The sequence below is a fragment of the Salvia hispanica genome, chromosome 5 (assembly GCF_023119035.1).
Source record: "Salvia hispanica cultivar TCC Black 2014 chromosome 5, UniMelb_Shisp_WGS_1.0, whole genome shotgun sequence".
Classification (NCBI taxonomy): Eukaryota; Viridiplantae; Streptophyta; class Magnoliopsida; order Lamiales; family Lamiaceae; genus Salvia; species Salvia hispanica.
The window spans coordinates 20,147,476-20,166,623 of record NC_062969.1 but is presented as its reverse complement, the minus strand read 5'-3'; the positions used below and the strand labels follow the sequence as shown (position 1 = coordinate 20,166,623).

Genomic DNA, 19,148 nt, shown 5'->3' with positions numbered 1-19,148 from the left:
TCTAGGTATTTTTGTGAGATTGATTTTCTATTTAACAATAACAACAAAGATATAAAAAGAGACCCAACCACAATAATTGAATCTAAACAAGAATTAATGGAAAATTAGGAATGGAAAGCATGTGTATAATGATGAGATAAAAGAGTTATGACCTTAGGACCTTGACCAAAACAATGGAAACAATCCCTAGGCAACTTTCTCCTTGGCTCCACTACTCAATGGATACACTCCATTGATGCATACCTCTACTTGAATCAATCTATGAAATTGAAACAAGCAACCTTCAAAAAAGGAATTGGATACATTCCTCAAAGAGGAAAAACTCACTAGGAAGATAACTTTAATTCAATCACCAATCTAAGGAAAAAGATGATATCAAAAGGTATTTATACTAGGGTCCAATTTCCAATGAAAAGGCCCACAAAATTTGGCCCGCGTCACTCTACCCGGCCGGGTGGAATTAAGTGTGTTAAATCACCCAGCCGAGTGAAATCCCCTGACTTCCTCACGCCTTGGACGGGCCACCCGGTCGGGTGGAAGAACTTGGCCTTGGCGATTCCAGTGGAGACACCCGGCCCGGGTGAGGTAGCGCCTCAGAATCCACCCGGCCGGGTGGGAGCTCCCAGCCTTCAAAATTCAGCACGAGTCTTGTCGCGTGCTCCTCGGTCTTCGTAGACTCCTCCAGCATGGCTTTTTGGATGAAAGTGAAGATCCCCTCATGTAGGCGCCTCGTCATGGGCCTTCCAGGCGTGGTCGTATCAGTAAGAGAGAGAATAATATATATGGTAATAATAAAATGCAAACTCTATATATTGTACAAACTCCAATACAATATCAACACCGTGTAAAATTTCAAGATTTTGATGTCAAGACGGTGTCAACCGTTTACATTGTGTTGAAATTTTCTGTTACCGTTATTTTGTCATCAATTGACATTTTCTAACGGTCCAGATCATAGTTTGGAGTTTGTACAATTTATAAGGTAATGATAAATTGCAAACTATATAATGTTGTACAAACTCTAAATTTTTCAACACAGTGTAACAAAATGTCAATACAATGTTAACACAGTGTAAAATTTCAAGATTTTGATGTCAACACAATGTCAACCGTTGACACCGTATTAACATTTTTTGTTACCGTTATTTTATCATTTGTTGAAATTTTCTAACGGTCTAGATCATAATTTGAAGTCTGTATAATAGTTAGAGTTTGCATTTGATTACATTACATATAAAAATTTAATTCTATCACAAAAATTCCAAATACTCATTAAGTTTTGAAGTATAGAAATCACTCGGCAATGAATTGTTGTTCTCGCAATAGGGGACTTGATAGACGTTAAAATGAATATATTTTCGTGCACGTATCTAATACTCCTTCCTTCCGCCACAAAATATCTCCTTTTTCTTTTTCGTCTGTCCGCCAATAAATATCTTATTTCAATTTAATTTATTTGGTAAAAAATGGACCCTACATACCACTAACTTATCCTACTCACATTTTGTCTTAAAACTAGTATATAAAAGTAGACCTCACATTCCACTAACTTTACTATCCACTTTATTTTATAAAAGCATACACTATGGTGGTCGATCACCATCGCCGAGTGATCGGCCAGCCCATCGCCCCTCATTGGCTCCCATTGTAGTGAGGGGGCCGATCACCATTCTTCATCGCGTCCGCCCCGAAGCCGATGCTTCGGCCACGACTTTTTTTCATTTAATTTTATTAATTTTTTATTTTCTATATCCTCACCAATTATTCGCATTTAGCCCACTTCATTTTATAACACTCTATATTTTATTCTCTCTAGTCACAATGTTTTCAATATTTTTATCAATGTTTTTCGTTTATTTTTTTTTGTGTTTTTTTTTAATGTAGGAATGTAGGATGTTTTTGAAGGGGTTGGCAGCGGAAGCGCGTATCAAATAAATCAGATAATAATTTCGATCTATTTAGCGGATTATTTAGACAAAATCTATTCGCGTAATTATCACATGTATCATGCTCATAACTTGAATTAAAACATGCTTTAAGTATAATAGAAACCTATAATATGCTTTTCTACAGAGTGGGAATAATACCTTGATGATTCTGCAAAGAATCGAAGATAGCTCGCTACTTCTTCACGTGAAGATCTTGAGTACTAGACCACAAATCTTCTGACTAGTTTCTGAACTGTATTTCGATATCAGTGTGAGCTGATTTTACCAAGATACTAGGACTTAAATAAATTCGACAGAAAAATCAATCTCACGGAGGAGAGCTGAAGGCAAAATTTCATCCTCTTCAAGTGTAGGAGAGGGGGACGAAATTTTTGTGAAAAATAAAGTGTATTTTATGTCTCATTTATTATCTTATTTATATTAAGTTCATATTGAGTCCCAGATAGGGATCCTTGAAAGGTTTTGGATATGGTCTCCCCCAACAATTAGAGGTGAAATATATAAAATAGTGATGACGTGGAAATGAGATAGGCTGTGAGATGAGCTCTGGGATGCTCCTATTGCACAGAGATAGGCTATAGGATGGACTGCTGATGTGGCAGGAGGAAATTGAGATAAGCTCGGAGATGGACTCCGGATTTAAGGCCACCACTGCTAATATCCTAAAATTAAACAATTTCTTTAAACTCGTGTCGGTCAGATATAAGATATTTAATCATGGCGGGGAGTATTTTAAAAAAAGAACCAATTTATTGTTTCTAAATACGAGCTAGTATTTTTTTATTAAACAATTTATCTTTTTTTCATTTGAAACACATGTATCAGATTTATGGTGTACTTAAAAAAATTAATCTATAATTTCATTAAATATGAAGCCAAATTAGTCAAGAATCTAGGAAATACAACACAGGTCATGGTCTATACTTAATTTTTTGCGGAATTATTTTTCACTACGTTTTATATATTGCAAAAGGCAAATTGCTTTTAGAATATGAACTTTTACAATAGATTTTTTCAGTGAACTTTAAATGATGTATGAAAAGTCATGAATTTTATTGGACTGTGTTAATTTCTCAGCCGACCTGACCCGATATATTTCCGACACAAACTTATCATACGTTGCACGCTGAACGCGTGACTTGACAAATGACAAATTTAGGGTTCAATTCGAATTGTGGAATTAATGGTACGTTTATGCTTAATTCAATTTGTGAAATTCGATTTGTATGTTTAAATTTGTGTTCCTTGTATGTCTGTGATAAGTCCAACGTCAGAGATTGCAAAGATAGAAGATAAACAATAAGAATTAGTGGAGTTTTGCCAATCACGCTTCCGGCGCACCACATACGAGTAAGTAATTATGTCGGAAATCTATCAGGTTGAGTCGCATGAGAAATTTACACAGTCCAATAAAGTTCATGACTTTTCCTACGACATTTAAAGTTTACGAAAAAAATAAAACTACTTTAATAGCTCATGACTATACACACAATTTGCACTATTTGAGGATAGCAAAAGGTTTCATGAATAGTATAATAATAAATTTGGTCGTGTTCTGTAGATCATCGATCTTCATTTTTAATTTCAATAATTCCACAAAAATAATTTTCGAATTACTCATTTCGAAGATGAAAATGACATGTTATTATTATTTTTTTTTCTAATGTTGGATAATATTTAATTAAATTGCATTTGTTCTTGGTGCAATCACTTTCGGAATCTCTGTTTACGCATGGATTTACATGAAAGGGAAGGCGATAACCAACAACTATTCGAACATATGTATTTTATGTGACTAAAATATATTTCCTTTTGTTTAATAGTACTAGTAAAGATATTTTTTTTGGCAGAACAAAATATATAACATTAAATAAAAAAAAATAATATTAAATAAAAAGATGATATAGTAGAAGGAAAAAAATAAAATAATATAAGAAAGAGGAAAAGATAAGAGTGGAAAAATGTAATATATTTTAATAAAAATAAATAACTTTATTATAATAAAATATCTAAAATAAAAAAATAACTCTATTATTATATAAGTTAATAGGATGAGCTACCAATGTAATTGCATAGCACATTGGAATCGTCGAAAATAAACTAAAAAAGATAACGACATTTTGCCTTAACGTTACAAATAACTTGTAAGATTCCAATACTTCAGATATTTTTGTAAATATTAATTTAATGCTTCTGACAACATAAACATGTCGATGCCTTCAATTTCTCACTATTGTATTCCACGTTTGCATTCATAGTTTATCTATTTATAAAATACAATTATTGTCACACACTATCACTGGTATATATATATTGATTGATTTATATATTATCATGTCCATGATCTCAAGAACCACATTTTTTGGGAAAATATGTGAACAGTGTAGTATTGCATAAATGTATTCACAGTAAAATTAGTTACATTAAAAATTCAATTCTTCTGATATACAAACTCAACTCAACTCAACTAAAAGCGATGCCCTGATTAAACGACTAAATATGAATTTTTATTTTCACAATAATAAAGTATTCTCATCTAAAATCTTCTCTATAAACACATTTATATACTGAAAGAACTAATTATGCCATTGGCAAGTCTTCAATCTAAGAATTTCCCTGCAATCAGTATCAAGCACCTTCTTCAACATCAGTACTTACTATATATTATCATTTTCTCATCTTAACCAATTAGAAATAAGGAGTAAATAATAAACGCCTCACTTAACAATAAATTCATGTTCTACTAAATCATATTACAAAAAATTGATTACATCCTTTTAGGGTTAGTTAGTTAGCTCAGCGATGCTTCTACATTTATAGTATACCGTGTCAATTTTTCTTTCCTATTCATCAAAACTTTTGATAAATAGGAAATAAAAACTACTAGTACTATCATTTCTAATATTTATATATGTATATATTTGTAATTGATATTTATTTTTCATAACTAGCAAGTTCTTGATCAATAAAATTATCATTTACCAGAAACTATCTTGCCAATTCTGATCATAATTGAAAAAAAAAGTGCATCTGACTTTGCTAGTAGTATATAAATGAAATTGTCGAAACATGATATCATCTTCGATTTATTATAATTTATACATCATGATTAAGAAGACTTAGCTATTTAGTAGAGATATTAAAATAAAAATTATGATACATCAAACCTACTACACAAGGACCCCCCAAAAGAATTGGTGAAAATTAACATCAATATTCGCAAGTGCAAGCTAAGTACTACATGGGATGTCTCTTACTAAATCTTATTATAATATAAATAATAAACAAAATATGTATATATAGACATGTATTTCTACACTTGTACATTGAGAAGGATAGATATATATTGACTTTATAAGATGGGCCCAGCCATCAATAATTATGGACTATTTAAAAGAAGTATTTACTATAGGAAATGATTCTTCCACTGTCATGACTAATGATAAAATAACAATAGAAATGGTGTCCCTCAACTCATCTATATCAACCATTCATACATGGAAAATTCCATTCGTCCCCATAGTTGATTTAAAAGTTGCCTGAATAAAGTTATTCAACCTTTTCAACATTTTCTAATATATATTTTGTATGTTCCTAATCACAACTATACTTGCCCCCAGTCACAACTATTGTTCAAAAATTCAAAGAGACTGCTTAGGGTGGGTGGGATGGAAAAAGTATTATCTTGTTAAATTATCTTTTATTCTTCATATTTAGTCTTTCTCCAGGTGGAAGGGTAAAAATCTTTAGTCAGTCATATATTATAGTACTAATAATTAGAGAAATTGTCAACTTAACTACAATTTTTAGTCAACTTTCGATTAGTTACATAACTTTTAAAAATAGTAAATTCAACCTTAATTTTATACCTTTCAAAATTATTTGTCCCATATAAATAAAATTCCAATGAAATTGGTTGTTAATTTTGGCCCTTTTGTCATTGTATCTTGATTACAACATAATACGCTTGTAGCAGTCGACCAATATAATGTAGAACAATGCCAAAATTGTTCAGAAGTCAATAAAAAATGGAGTATAATTTGAATGACAAATTTCATAAGAATTTTAATGTATGTGAAAATTGTAAAATGAACAAAAGTTACGGTTTATTTCACTATTTTTGAAAGTTATGAGATTACATAGAAATCAAAATAAAGTTAATTTAAATAACAATTTTACTAATTAAATACCATTAATTATTATAAAATTCCAATCACATTATAATTGCACCAAGTTCTCGTGCAAGATTGTTTTTCGGGTGTTTTTTTTTTATCTGCATGAACATTGTTTTTCTAAAAGTAATATGTTGGTGATGTTAAATAAATATTAAATCTACTCGAACAGAGTAGCCTAATTTTTCATAGTATCAATATTAAATTTTTTTACTAATAAATAATACTTCCTCCGTCCCACTGAAGATGACCCACTTTCTTTTTTAGTTTGTCTCATTCAATATGACCCATTATTTAAAATGGAAACCCCTTTATCTCTACTTTATTCCCTCTCTCTTACTTTACTCTCATCTAACACACAAAATAAAACCGCATAAAATCCCGTGCCGCCCAAGGAAGGGGTCATCTTCCTTGGGACGGAGGGAGTACTAGTATTTAATAAAAGCATAGACCTGTCGAGGCACCCATTGGACATCCAATGGTAGTATAACTGTATAAGACGTTTTTTCTTTAATTAATTTTCTTGATGAAATTAGTTTAAAATTAAACAGGAATAGCACATGACAATGATTTATGCCACGCTTCCAACTTGCATCTGTCCACTTGACTAAAAACTCATTCGTTTTTATATTCTTTTGTCAATAAAAAATCATAAATATTTTATAAAGAAGTCAACCAACATAAACTGGCAATCTGGCATACATGTTATAGTGTTGTGTTATTAGGATATTTGTCAAACGTTGTGCTATTATAATTTTATTTGTAATATAATACTACTACTTAATACTTTTTATATCGAATATTATATTTATTGTGTACAGCTAAATTAATACAAATTCAGTCATTTATTTGTTCAGTGTATTATTCTCACATTCACATAATAAGAAATATTTTGTTTTAACCTATTTCAATTTTTAACATTAAAAAAAGAAAACCGCATAAATGCGAAGTAGTAAAAAAAAACATTTAATTTCATACATAACAAAGTACATCAATAATTTTTATTTCCAACTTTTATTTATTAGAGAAAAAAATGCAAAATCATAGTATGATTGTACATGATATAGATAATAAGTATTGGTCTCCAATATCATGTTTAGTGAATGGCACCAAAATCACTCATTTGATTGTGAAGCCCCGCATTTTTTCCTACCTTTTATTTTGAAATTTGAAATTATTTTTGAAGGACGTCAAACGTTTAACCGATTATCGTCTTATTCACAAATCGACAATTAATGAAATACAAGAATCTAATTTCTTTTCACGTTTTAAGTACACGAGTAAAAATATTCGAAATGACGAATGATATGAATTTCTCGAACGATTCAAAGAAAGATACTCCCTCCGTTTGTGAAATGTTGTCTAGTTTTGCTATTTCGATCTGTCTATGAAATGTTATCCACTGTGCTTTTTTCCATTTTTGGTAAATATGGACCCCACTTTCCACTAACTCATTACCCTCACATTCTATTATATAACTATATAAATATGGGGCGGGCCTACACTCCAGTAATTTTATCCACTCACTTTTTTTTCATATTTCTTAAAACTCATGCCGAGTCAGACATGAATATTATTTTGCGGACGGTGGGAGTACATGTTATTGAAATTTAAGTTAATGAAACGCTATACACAAATGAGTATATATGTTTTCACCATAGGAAACAAAGCTATTCTCTTATACAAGCCCAATGACTTTGGTACATCAATATCTAAGAAAAATAATGTGCATCTTGTATCTCTTTTCTCCTTGAGCCCTTTTGTTCTCCTTGATTTCAACCAATGGTTGAGTTTGTCATATCAAGCCCAATGACCCAAAAACAGCCAGCACAGCAAGCATCCCTGATCCAAATTAGATTCTTACTATTTTTATACTTCCTCCGTATCCTATAAAAGATGTCGCACTTTTCCTTTTAGTGTGTCCCATTAAAGTGTTATATTTTCATTTTAAGAAAAATTCTCTCTCACAATAATATAAATATTATATTTTCTCTTTTTACCTAACACACAAAATAAAACCTCCTAAAATCTCGTACCGTTCCACAAGTGTGAAATATTTTGTGGAACGACGAGAGTATGTTTTACCATCTTTCCCATTATACATACAGGGGTGTGTTATATTACTAACTTATAGTTAAATGCCAACTACAACTAAATAATATGTATTAGATCTTAAAATCAAAGGCTAAGATCATTCTAACTCCGTGTATCAATATAGTGAACAAAAAATGTCTATTAGAGTATTTATGTCAATTAACAACAAAGTAGTTATAACTAACTATAAAAAAATATTTTAAAACTTTAAATGTAACTATCTCAATTTAAATTATTTTTTCACACAACATATATCAAATTAAAGACAATTTTTTATAAGGATTCCAACGAGATCCTACATGCATCTGTTTCGAAATCAAAATTTGAATTTTTTATTTGAATTTTCGAAATTTTGAAAAAACAGTTTTATATCAATATAACTTACATAATATATCTAATATGTTAATATAATGCTTGTACAATGTCAATATGAAATTGTGTTGACATTGTCATGTTTTCGTGTTGATGTATTTCAGAGACTATATTGACATTGTGTTTCTAAACCCTAAATATGATAGTTGTTATTATCTTTTCAATATTAAAAAATGAAAAATGAAATTACACATGACAAATTATAGACCATAAGATTTCTAAAATGCTATGATCTTAAATTAGTTGTAGTTAGCAATTACATGATGAGTTAACAATTGATCACATTTGAAAGAGTATATATATCAATTTATATGTTTAGGACATGTTTCATGAGCTGGTAATGCCTAGATATAGATACTTATATGACTATTTCCAAGTAAGTTTTTGTTATCATAATTAACATATCATGTAAGCATGTGGTATGCTCTATGGCCCATCCAAGAAAGAACGCTGTTTTTTCCACAAAATGCAAGGATATGTATCTCACAAATTTGGTCAAATAACATTTCTGTCTCTTTTATTGTCTACCAAACAACAACAAAAAAACCCTCATTTGAGCCTATCTTAACACGGAGCCCGCATTTCTTATCTTACTTTGCAAATATTCTTATATCCCATCATACTTATCAAATGAGCACTCAATTGTGAAAGAGTCTTAACCTTATGGCGTCATCGTCGACACCATTCAACTTGAGAGTGTTCGCAATCTCCACGAACATTGTAAGGCGGCGGTCGGCATCCTCGGTGGCTCTCCCTGCAAACGGATATTGTTCCACCCTCTAGATAAGGGGCATCCGTAGATCAGAGTTGTTTGCATCAATCCGAGGTCCCTCAGGGATAGTAAGTACGCTGCCAAGGTTGAACATATGCATCATCGACACAATCTATATGTTCTTCCTTTCTTGCTCCTCATTAGCCGCCTTCTCCACAACTTTCTCTTCTAGCAGTTGCTGAACCAGGTTTTGCAGCCTTTCTATCTCTGTTCTAGTGTTGTCCCCCATTGTACTTTGATCACATCTTATTTTCCTACGAGTCTTTTCGATTTCTAGATCAAGCGGCTCCAAGATTTCCTTCTCGGAGCGCGTTCGCATGCACGACCTGTAGAAGACAAAACAAAACAAAACAAAAAGAAAAATTAAACTTTAAAAGTGATACAAATCCAAAGTAGTAATCCCTCCGTCCGCCATTAAATGTCTCATTTTTCCTTTTTTTCATTCGTCTGCGAATAAATGCCTTATTTCACTTTTACCATAGTATTTGGTAAGTGGACCATACATTTCACTAACACATTCCACTCACATTTTCTTATAAAATCAATACATAAAAGTAGACCCCACATTCCACTAACTTTTTTACCCACTTTACTTCACAAAGTCAAACAATTTCTTAAAACTTGTGCCGGTCACCCTACATTCCACTAACACATTCCACTCACATTTTATTATAAAATCAATACATAAAAGTAGACCCCACATTCCACCAACTTTTTTACCCACTTTACTTTACAAAGTCAAACAATTTCTTAAAACCCGTGCCGGTCAAATATGGGACATTTAATGGCAGACGGAGGGAGCAAAATAATCCGTTTGAAGAAATCAATCACGTAGTGAATATTATCCCCAGCAGTGGCGCCAAAAACTTGATGCACTTTTTATTAGCACTAAAAATACCTGCAAGTATACAGGATAGATCACTAGCTAAAGGTCAGTACCGGGTTGTCGAACACGAGGAATAATATCACCGACTGGCTACCTTTTTACTATTTGGAGAAACAAAGGGTTTTGAAAACTTTTTAAAAACCAGAATACTGAAAGCAGTAAACAACTAATTGCAACAAAAAACTAGAGATAAAATATACTCCCCCCGTCTCCGATTAAGAGTCACACTTTGACCGGACACGAGTTTTAAGAAATGTAAAGAAAAGTTGGTTGAAAAAGTTAGTGGAGCGTGGGACCCATTTTTTATATTGGTTTTATAATAAAATGTGAGTGAATTGAGTTAGTGGAATGTAGGACCTACTTACTATTTATGGTAAAAATGAAGTGTGACTCTTAATTGAGGACAAACAGAAATGGAAAAATGTGACTCTTAATCGGGGACGGAGGGAGTAAGATATAAGAGAATTCCAGGGATGTGCGTTCACAGTTATGGTTATACAAGTTCCAACTACAATACCCTAGCACAGTTTATACTTTGATAGAACGACTCACACTAGTTATGCCCATGCGGTACAAGCGTAGATTACTAACACTAGGGTTGTCAATCCTAAATTTGTAACTCCTAAAAGCTCCTAAGACCCTTGAAAAGTCTCCACTTTCAATTAACAGTGCCGTTTTAAGGGAAGCTAATTTTAGTGTCTATTAAGTGGATCTAACTTGCCAACCTCCTCTCACGATTATGTAGCAAGTTATTTTAAATCTTCATCGAATGTGCCACTTAAACATGAAGCATTATGGAACAACTTAAGGAAGAAACGAAGTAAAAACAAAATGGATATTAAATAGAAAAAGGAATTGTATAACCAAAGTCGTTACTAACACATCTGTAATATCCTATGAATTTAGTTACACATGATAGAATAATCTAAAAACATAGTATAAAGGGAAAACAAAGTAAACATAAGAACTAACGCGATAAAACCCAAAGGTAGAATCCTCGTAGTCTTGATCTTCACTTGAATTCGTCTCCAACCCCTTGCACAACGAAGAACCCTCTCAATTTATGCTCTAGAATTATGAGGCAAAAAATGTGTGTTGAATGAAGAGGTTTGAGGGGGTACTTATAGGGAATGGTTCGAATCCTATTGGTAGAAGGAAAAAGGTGGCTAATTTTGGTAAAATCTGAAGAGAAAATAGGTCAACTCGTGCACCGCGTTTTCATAGCAGACCGCTGCACCTTGACCAGCGGTCCCTGTGCGTTGTCCGTAGCTTCTGCCCATTAGGATAAGGGTCGCTGCAAATTAGTCCAGTGGCTTCGGGAGCTTCTCGAACGGTCGCTGGGCGTCTTCAGATTTGTAGCACAACTTTCTCCGGAGCTTGCCGCTATAGGTGTAGCAGTCGCTAGGGTCCAGCGGTCGTTACGCGTGGTGCAGCGGACCGCTGGACGGCTTGAACGCTCCAAACTTCCATCTTCGACTTTTTCCTATCTTTTTAGCTTAAATATGCACAATTCTCACAAAACATGTCAAAATACCAAAGTAGATCAAATATGCAAAATATAGACATGAATTGCGATTTAGACATTGAAAATAGACACAAACTGTCTACCTTTTACTAAGCTTCTTTTACTATTTGAAGAAACAAGAGATTTTGGGTTTTCGAAAATAAAAAATTGTAAAGAACGTAAAAAAATACTCCCTCCGTCCATCATTGAAACAATTTGCCATTTTAGTTTATCCACGGTTTATAGAACCATTTGCTTTATTCCACTTTTAGTATGTGGACCTCACATTCCACCAACTTTTTATACTCACAATTCAATATAAAACTAATATTTTAAATAAGTCATACACCCCACTCACTTTCTCCCTTTACTTTTCCTTACAAAGTCAAACAATTTTCTAAAACTCGTGCCGAGTCAAAATGACTCTTTAAATGGCGTACGGAGGGAGTATGACCTATTTTTATGAAATATAGAAAGTGTTTTTTTGCGAGTCACGCAAAGAGAATATAAAGTAAGAGGAAAGAAGAATAGAGATAATGTTATTTCTGTTTTATGCTCCATCCGTCCCACAAAAGATGTCACACTTTCTTTTTTAGTTTGTCCCACAAAAGATGTCACATTTCCCTTTTTGAAAAAAGTTCTCTCTCACATGAATATAAAAATTATATATGCTCTCTCCATTTAATACACAAAATAAAACCTTCTAAAATCCCGTGCCGTCTCACAAGTGTGACATCTTTTGTGGGACGAAGAAAGTATATTTTACTCCCTCTGTCCGATGATACGTTTTCCTTTTTAGTTTGTCACAACTAAGATAACATATTTCTTTTTTGAAAACTTTATCTCTCTAATTAATACACTCAGCCACTTTTTTTTTTCTTTCCAATTAAATACATTAATTAATAATTTCTAAAATTTCGTATCGACCAAGAAATATGTATCTTAGCCGAGATGGAGGTACTCTTTTTACTGGTATAACTGAGAAAACGTTCATTAAAAAATGATAATGATAATTTTAAATAAGATTGAAGGCTGCATTTCACACTCCAAAGACGACAGTTCACTTCACTTCCTTTACCAAAAAAAAGCACACACACCGTAAAGTAGAAAAAGCACAGCAACCTTCTTCCAATCTACGCAAAATCTAATCTCGTTTCGCTTCTGCGCCTTGTCTGAAAGAAAGGGAAAAGTTAAAAGACGGCTGAAGAAAGAATTCAGCTCTCTCAATTTCGCAATCGAATTAAAAATGGCAATGAAGAGTGAATCAGGCACTCCGCCGCCGAGGATCGGGAAGATCGGGCCGTACACGGTGTTCATGACGCCTCCCGCCACGCCGAATGCAGAGCCCAAGCGGGAATCTCCACCTCCGGTTCACTTCCAAGCTCCCTCGCCGCCGCCAGTGATGGCTCCGCCTGCCCAATTCTATAAACAAAACCCTTCTTCTTTCACTTTCTTTTGGGACGCTCTAGCCAAGCTTCAAACTGGTACTACTCTCATTTTAACCCTTTCATTTTAAGTTTATCAGGATTAATCAAATAAATTTATCAGGATTAATCAAAATGCAAACTCTAAATATTGTACAAATGACAAAATAACATAAATAAAAAATATCAATATTACGGTTGACGCTGTGTTGACAATGTACTTTTTACTAGACATCAAAAACTGTATTTTTTCTTGGACATCAAAATCTTGAAATTTTACAATGTGCTACACTGTATCAGACATCAAAATCTTGAAATTTTACAATGGATTTACACTGTGTCGAGGAGTTTAGAATTTGTACATATATAGAGTTTGTATTTTATTACTACCCCACAAATATGTAGGTGTCAAATGTGCATTGTAACTTTAACGATTTTATTTTAGTTTGATTTGATTTGATGTATATATGCAGCGCATGCGAGTTTGGACGAGCATGTTGCACACTGGTTTGGCTTGAATCAGTCAAAATATCAGTGGGCATTGGATGATTACTATGAAAGCAATGGAAAGGTAAATTTTCATGGCTACTACTACCATATTTTGTTTTGTTATTGGCAAGTTTAGTTACTTTTGGAATTTTTGGGTGTTTTCCTTCCTGCAACTATCCCTCTGGTTAAATTTGCATTTCATCAATAGGGGGAAAGTTTAGATTTTTATCCTTGTCAAGGTTGAAAGTTTAGTTCTTTGTGGAAGAATGGGTTGAATTGATTTGGATTGGGTAAGCTGGTTATGTTCGCAGGGGCGGGCATTACTGAGAGATTACAAGGAAGAAATCAGGATGAACTCATTTTGTTCCCGTTGGGGTAAGAGGCGACTACGCTTTAGCTGCTGGAGACAGAGTGCACTTTGAAGATAATATTATAGGAAAACATAGCTTATTTGCATAATTTGGTGAAAATTATTCTTTTCAAGCTAATGGTGTAGAAGATTAAGAGGGTGTAATATAGGCTTATTAAAATTTATGTGCCTACTTGTCATTCTTTTAAAAATGTTCGAGTTATTGTTGAGGATAGACGGTTTAGTGATGTTGCGGAATTTTGAATACTACATGTATGAGTAAGAGGTTGCTCAGACTGTAGGTTTTCTTTTTGACCTGATCTCCTCCAATCTCTTCTTGGAATGAACTTTAGTTCTGATACGATCCCACATCGGTTTCACACGAAAGTGTGGAATAGCATATAATAGGGTGTCAACCCTTTACCTTTGACCATGGTTTTGGGTTAAGTTAGGGCTTCCTATCTTATATGCTTATCAAGTTCCTTGTATCTTCTTCAAAAGAAGAACTTATGGTGAGAATAAGAAAAAGAAGATGGAAATATGTTTGATTCTTTTGGGCTACCAATTTGGGACAATATTTGGTCTATTAGTATTATCTAACTGAAAAAACTCACGTTGGGCTGGTGGAGGATCATGTCTGGTCCTCTCTGCTATGAATCCCCTCGATAATTTCCTTAACGTATTGCCAACAATCCAAGAAACTTGAGACCTCCTCATTACATTCCTTACCCTATTTCTAACAATCCAAAAAACCTTCTATCATCTATATCTACATCTAGGAGTGTTAGTTGTCATTATGGGAGATTAGCTGGCTCTCTACAGGCTCCTTGTCCATGGAGCTGCCCCGATTGTGTTTGCTCACTCGTATCTTGTGAGAAAGTGTAGGTTGGTCGGTTCAGGTCCGATGTTAGTTGCATGTAGCAAGGCATTTTCAGTATGTTTCTAGAGAGTTTTCTTTGTGGTTTAAGAATAAACTGCAAACTCAAACACATTCAACGAAAAATCTTACCCTTTGTCACATGACGTTGATTGCAGAATCAGAACGAGGAAAAACCACAGGTTAAACCGAGCAAAACACAGAATGTGTGATGCGCCAACAAGCAGGTAAGATTTTCATTAATTTTCTCCCTGAGCTTGTACTGTACTAAACTTGCCCCCCTGATCTTGGAATTCTGTTTTTGCAGCCAAGTTGGACAAATATTTCATTTCTAAATTGAATGAAATTTGGGATACCAAATTACTGATTGGTCACAGATTTTGTGGGAAATATTCTGGCCATGTGTACTACTACTACTACTAGTGTCTCTATTTAACTGTTTATTGCTCATGATCTAGCAACCTATCTGTGTGATACTACTTTGTTGTTGCTATTTCGTTAGTCTGCAGAGGAAACAAAACTTTTTATAGCTGTTTCTATTAATTTATGTTGTAAAACTAATAATATTTGGCACATTTGTAATACCAAGTGCCTACTTTTTTGTTCAGTTAGTACCTTTCATTTGTTCATGAGTTTGTTATAGATGAAATGGTGATCTGCTACAGTCAGCAATTACTATAATTCAATGTGATAAGTTTGTTTATTAATTTGAATCTCATCTGTTGTAAGTATTTTCTTGGTTTGGTACTACTATTTACGCTAAAATCTATACATTGCCTTGCGACATCAATTTCTGAGTTTTAGCCTAAAGTAGGAGTGTGACGTTCGATACAACCTGATCAATCATAAACAAGACGCTTCTTTAAGTATACTCTTATTTTGTTATGTTCTCACTTTAATTATTAAATATCTTTTTCTAAAATGTGTGCTTAAAAAAGCATCTCGGTGGGACAAAGAGAGTAACTTTCAAACTTTGCCTGTAGTTATCTTAAAAATGATCAATGTGCAAGTTCAACATTTTTGTTACTTGCACCGTGATAATTTGAATTTTAGGTCTAGTTTTGAAGACTAGGTTTTTACATCTTTTGATCTCTTACGCTTCCTTCGTCGCATGTAAATAAACACTTTGGGGATGGTACAAGTTTTATTTCGTAATCAGTAACGTACGGAAAAAAAAAGAATATAGTAGAAATAGTATTCGGGGATGATAGAGCCCACATTATTATATATGCCACTCTTTAATATTTTGGCCACTATTTTCTTCGGTTAAAAGTTGTATGCATGGATATATAAATTTAAAGCATAAAGGCAAAAGTTACAGAAAGCACTTCAGGGAAAAATTTGTTTCACACCATTTTCTACATTATAAGTATTTTATGTGCAAAAACTCATAAAAGCCAATCACTAGGAAATTTGAAAGACTAAAAGATTACAATGTAAAGCATGTGGAGGGAGGGGCCTTTTTTGCATAAAAGATTAGGGGAGAAAATAGACTAGTTTAAAACATTGGATTAATTATATCACATGTAAGAATGATTAGCTTAGAAGTAAATGTCCCCTCTCATAATTACAGTTCAAAGTTCAAACTATTCGATTTAAACATTAATTGTCCGTTTGAAGATAATAATGATGATTGTGATCTGCCTTCCAAATCAACCAACCCCATGTTTGTATGTCTCCTCCTTTAGAAATTTATAAAGCAGACAAAGAACCAGTCCTCAAACATCTCTTCAATTTAAAAACTACTACCTCTGTCCAATAAAAAAAGTCTTATTTTGGTATGTTTTTCTCTCTTAGGAGATGAGCCTCATTCTCGACTATCAATAGTCCGATCACTTTTTCTTTCTACATCTCTCCTACTTTACCAATTTTGCATTGAAACCCGTGCCAAAGCCAAATACAATCCTTACTAAAAGGTGAAATCTCACTACAAGAGTTTCACATATATCTTGCTCTTTAGCTATGCAGAAATCACTACTTAGATCTTCAAAACATCACCTCTCTCTACATTCATCTTACAGGCTTCCATTTTTGGACTAGAGTGAATTTACTACTTAGACTCAAAACTCCATTTTGAATTTTAGTGTACCATTGGAGAGGATCTAACTACATCGAGTTTCTTATCCTATGTTGACAGCTCAACGCATATAACAACAAACTTAACTATCGAGACGCAAAAATTAGATTATTTGTACATGTAAACTGTCACGATTTACAGAAACACAAACACAATGGATACAGAAGAGAACAGCGAAGCAACGAAGAACAGAGAGGTATATCTGTACATTGTTATGGAGTGGCAAAACATAGCTAGACAGGAGGTATATTAGCAAAGGAGAAACCTTTATAACCTTTGTACGCATAGTATGCAATCCGTGTATAGTAGAATCCAGGAAGGAATAAAATTCCACCTAGTATGGCGAATAAAGTCCCTGCAGACATAGATCAACAACGAGCCAGTGGATAAGGGAACATGGTGAAATTGAGCAAAGAAAACAAAATATAGATCAGGGAGTTGGACTATATAGTCTCTCCATCAATGAGGATTAAGTCGAGAGACAAAGGGGTTAGCAGAAGACAGAAAACGATAAAAGCAGCTACACCAATCGTCAATTGATTGAAATGGAGATAGATAAACATGAATTTTGCTCAACAGGTACATATTAATCATAACATCAACATAAGCAGCTTCTAATCTTATGATACAAAGTCCAACCAACGACTTTATAGCCCCGTACACTAGATCAAACCTAGACGAGTTTCAAGATTCTGTCGTTGACATTTCCACGCAAGGAAGAGATCACAAATTCACAATACCACTCTGAACTCATATAGTCATATTGTAAACAGCCTCAAATTTCCCACATTCAAATCTCTTGCAAAGGGAAAAGACTAACAATGAGCTGATATATCAGTAATTATGGGAAGCGTTTCCCATATTGTAATCTATTGAACTCTATTATTAAGCCAGCCACAAAACATATCACTAGTACTCCCTCCGTAGCTAAGTCGTATTCCTTTTTGGGTTGTCCCCTGTAGCGGAGTCATTTCATTTTCGGCAAAACATATCACCTTTATTTTCTCTTACTTTACCCTCTCTTCATTTCTCTAACTTTTTCCTTTCCTACTTTATCCTCCCTTTACTAAGTTAACGAAATATTCGTGTCGAAAAGAAATGTCTCTACTAAAAGGGACAAAGGGAGTATTATTTTTTTTCTATTTGTTCAAATCAATTTGATTAATTGAACAATCATGCATTTTGATCATATGCCATAACCATAAGAGAGCAACACCACTCCAAGCTCTAAGAAATTAGAGCATAACAAAATGCTAAAACATGGATTGAAAGAGTAAGTAGTTAATTTGAACTAGCATACGACTCTTAAAACCCAACATTTTTCTGAATCGAGCTCACAATGAATCAAACTGATAAAACAAAAAACCCTAGAAAAAAAGGGGAAAGACAGTTAGGAAGGGTAAATAGAGAGATTACCGTGAGCGCGGTCGCCGCCGACTTCATTGACGGCCATGAGGGAGCCTAGGACGATTCCGAGCAAGCCGAAGATGAGGAGGGACAGGGCGAGGGCGATCTCCTTGATGGGAGGCTTGTTATTGAAACTGTATGAGGATTCCATCATGATGTCCTCGTCGGAAATCGAGAACGCGTGGTCGACATATGCCATTCTAGAGATTGCTTTTTTTATCTTTCTTTTTCTTCACAACTTGATTCGATTGGAAAAGTGAGGAGAAAGGAGATGCTAAGCTTGATTGAGGAGAAGCGAGCTGTTACTCGGAAAGGAATGAATTAACAGTATCGAACAACTGCTTTTGCGCTGCTTCTTTCAATCATACGTTTTGTTAGTTGCAGTTTTTCAAGTACTAGTGCATAATTTCATATGGAGTAATAATACGCGAAATATAAATGTATAAAATCACGCGCTGCCCAAAAAATGAGTCTATCTTCCTAGGGACGGAAGGAGTAATATATACATATTATCGATAAATAAGTAAGAAATTCGTCCTAACATTGAAAGTCTTAACTAAGCATTTGCCATCATTTTGAATATTTAAAAATTTTGGACAAGATTTTGAATATATATTAGAGTAATGGTCAATTTTGATTTTAAATATATGACCAAAATACGAATTTGGTACAAAACATTACCCTTTTGAAAAATAGGTGGCTAACAAATGAAATCCTCGTCAGAATGGTCCTTTTTTGACTGTTACGTCAAAAAACTAACCGTCATGTCATTGTGC

At 33.7% G+C, this 19,148-nt stretch overlaps 2 protein-coding genes across 3 annotated transcripts; one reads left to right on the top strand and one right to left on the bottom strand.

Moving 5' to 3' along the window:
- The first annotated feature begins 12,786 nt into the window (after positions 1-12,786).
- Positions 12,787-15,495, top strand: LOC125190482. Of its 2 annotated transcripts, XM_048087804.1 has the most exons (5): positions 12,787-13,233; positions 13,647-13,744; positions 13,974-14,037; positions 15,047-15,115; positions 15,196-15,495. In XM_048087804.1, exons 1-4 carry the CDS (start codon positions 12,996-12,998, stop codon positions 15,073-15,075), a joined length of 429 nt encoding a protein of 142 aa, XP_047943761.1. In that variant the 5' UTR covers positions 12,787-12,995; the 3' UTR covers positions 15,076-15,115; positions 15,196-15,495. The 2 variants fall into 2 exon arrangements, with proteins under 2 accessions (XP_047943761.1, XP_047943762.1); XM_048087805.1 differs by lacking the exon at positions 13,974-14,037 and having other exon boundaries at positions 12,788-13,233.
- A 1,552-nt stretch (positions 15,496-17,047) lies between these two features.
- Positions 17,048-18,759, bottom strand: LOC125190484 (transmembrane protein 230-like). Its single transcript, XM_048087806.1, has 2 exons — positions 18,382-18,759; positions 17,048-17,320 (listed from the first exon to the last, which is right to left on the bottom strand). Exons 1-2 carry the CDS (start codon positions 18,569-18,571, stop codon positions 17,199-17,201), a joined length of 312 nt encoding a protein of 103 aa, XP_047943763.1. The 5' UTR covers positions 18,572-18,759; the 3' UTR covers positions 17,048-17,198.
- Between the last annotated feature and the right edge of the window lie 389 nt (positions 18,760-19,148).

Excerpts from the sequence above, each read along its gene's own strand:
- LOC125190484 (XM_048087806.1), bottom strand. The coding sequence starts at position 18,571 with ATGGCATATGTCGACCACGCGTTCTCGATTTCCGACGAGGACATCATG. Across the intron at positions 17,321-18,381 it reads CGGCGGCGACCGCGCTCACG|GGACTTTATTCGCCATACTA; the intron begins GTAATCTCTCTA and ends CTATGTCTGCAG.
- LOC125190482 (XM_048087804.1), top strand. The coding sequence starts at position 12,996 with ATGGCAATGAAGAGTGAATCAGGCACTCCGCCGCCGAGGATCGGGAAG. Across the intron at positions 13,745-13,973 it reads ACTATGAAAGCAATGGAAAG|GGGCGGGCATTACTGAGAGA; the intron begins GTAAATTTTCAT and ends TTATGTTCGCAG. Across the intron at positions 14,038-15,046 it reads CTCATTTTGTTCCCGTTGGG|AATCAGAACGAGGAAAAACC; the intron begins GTAAGAGGCGAC and ends CGTTGATTGCAG.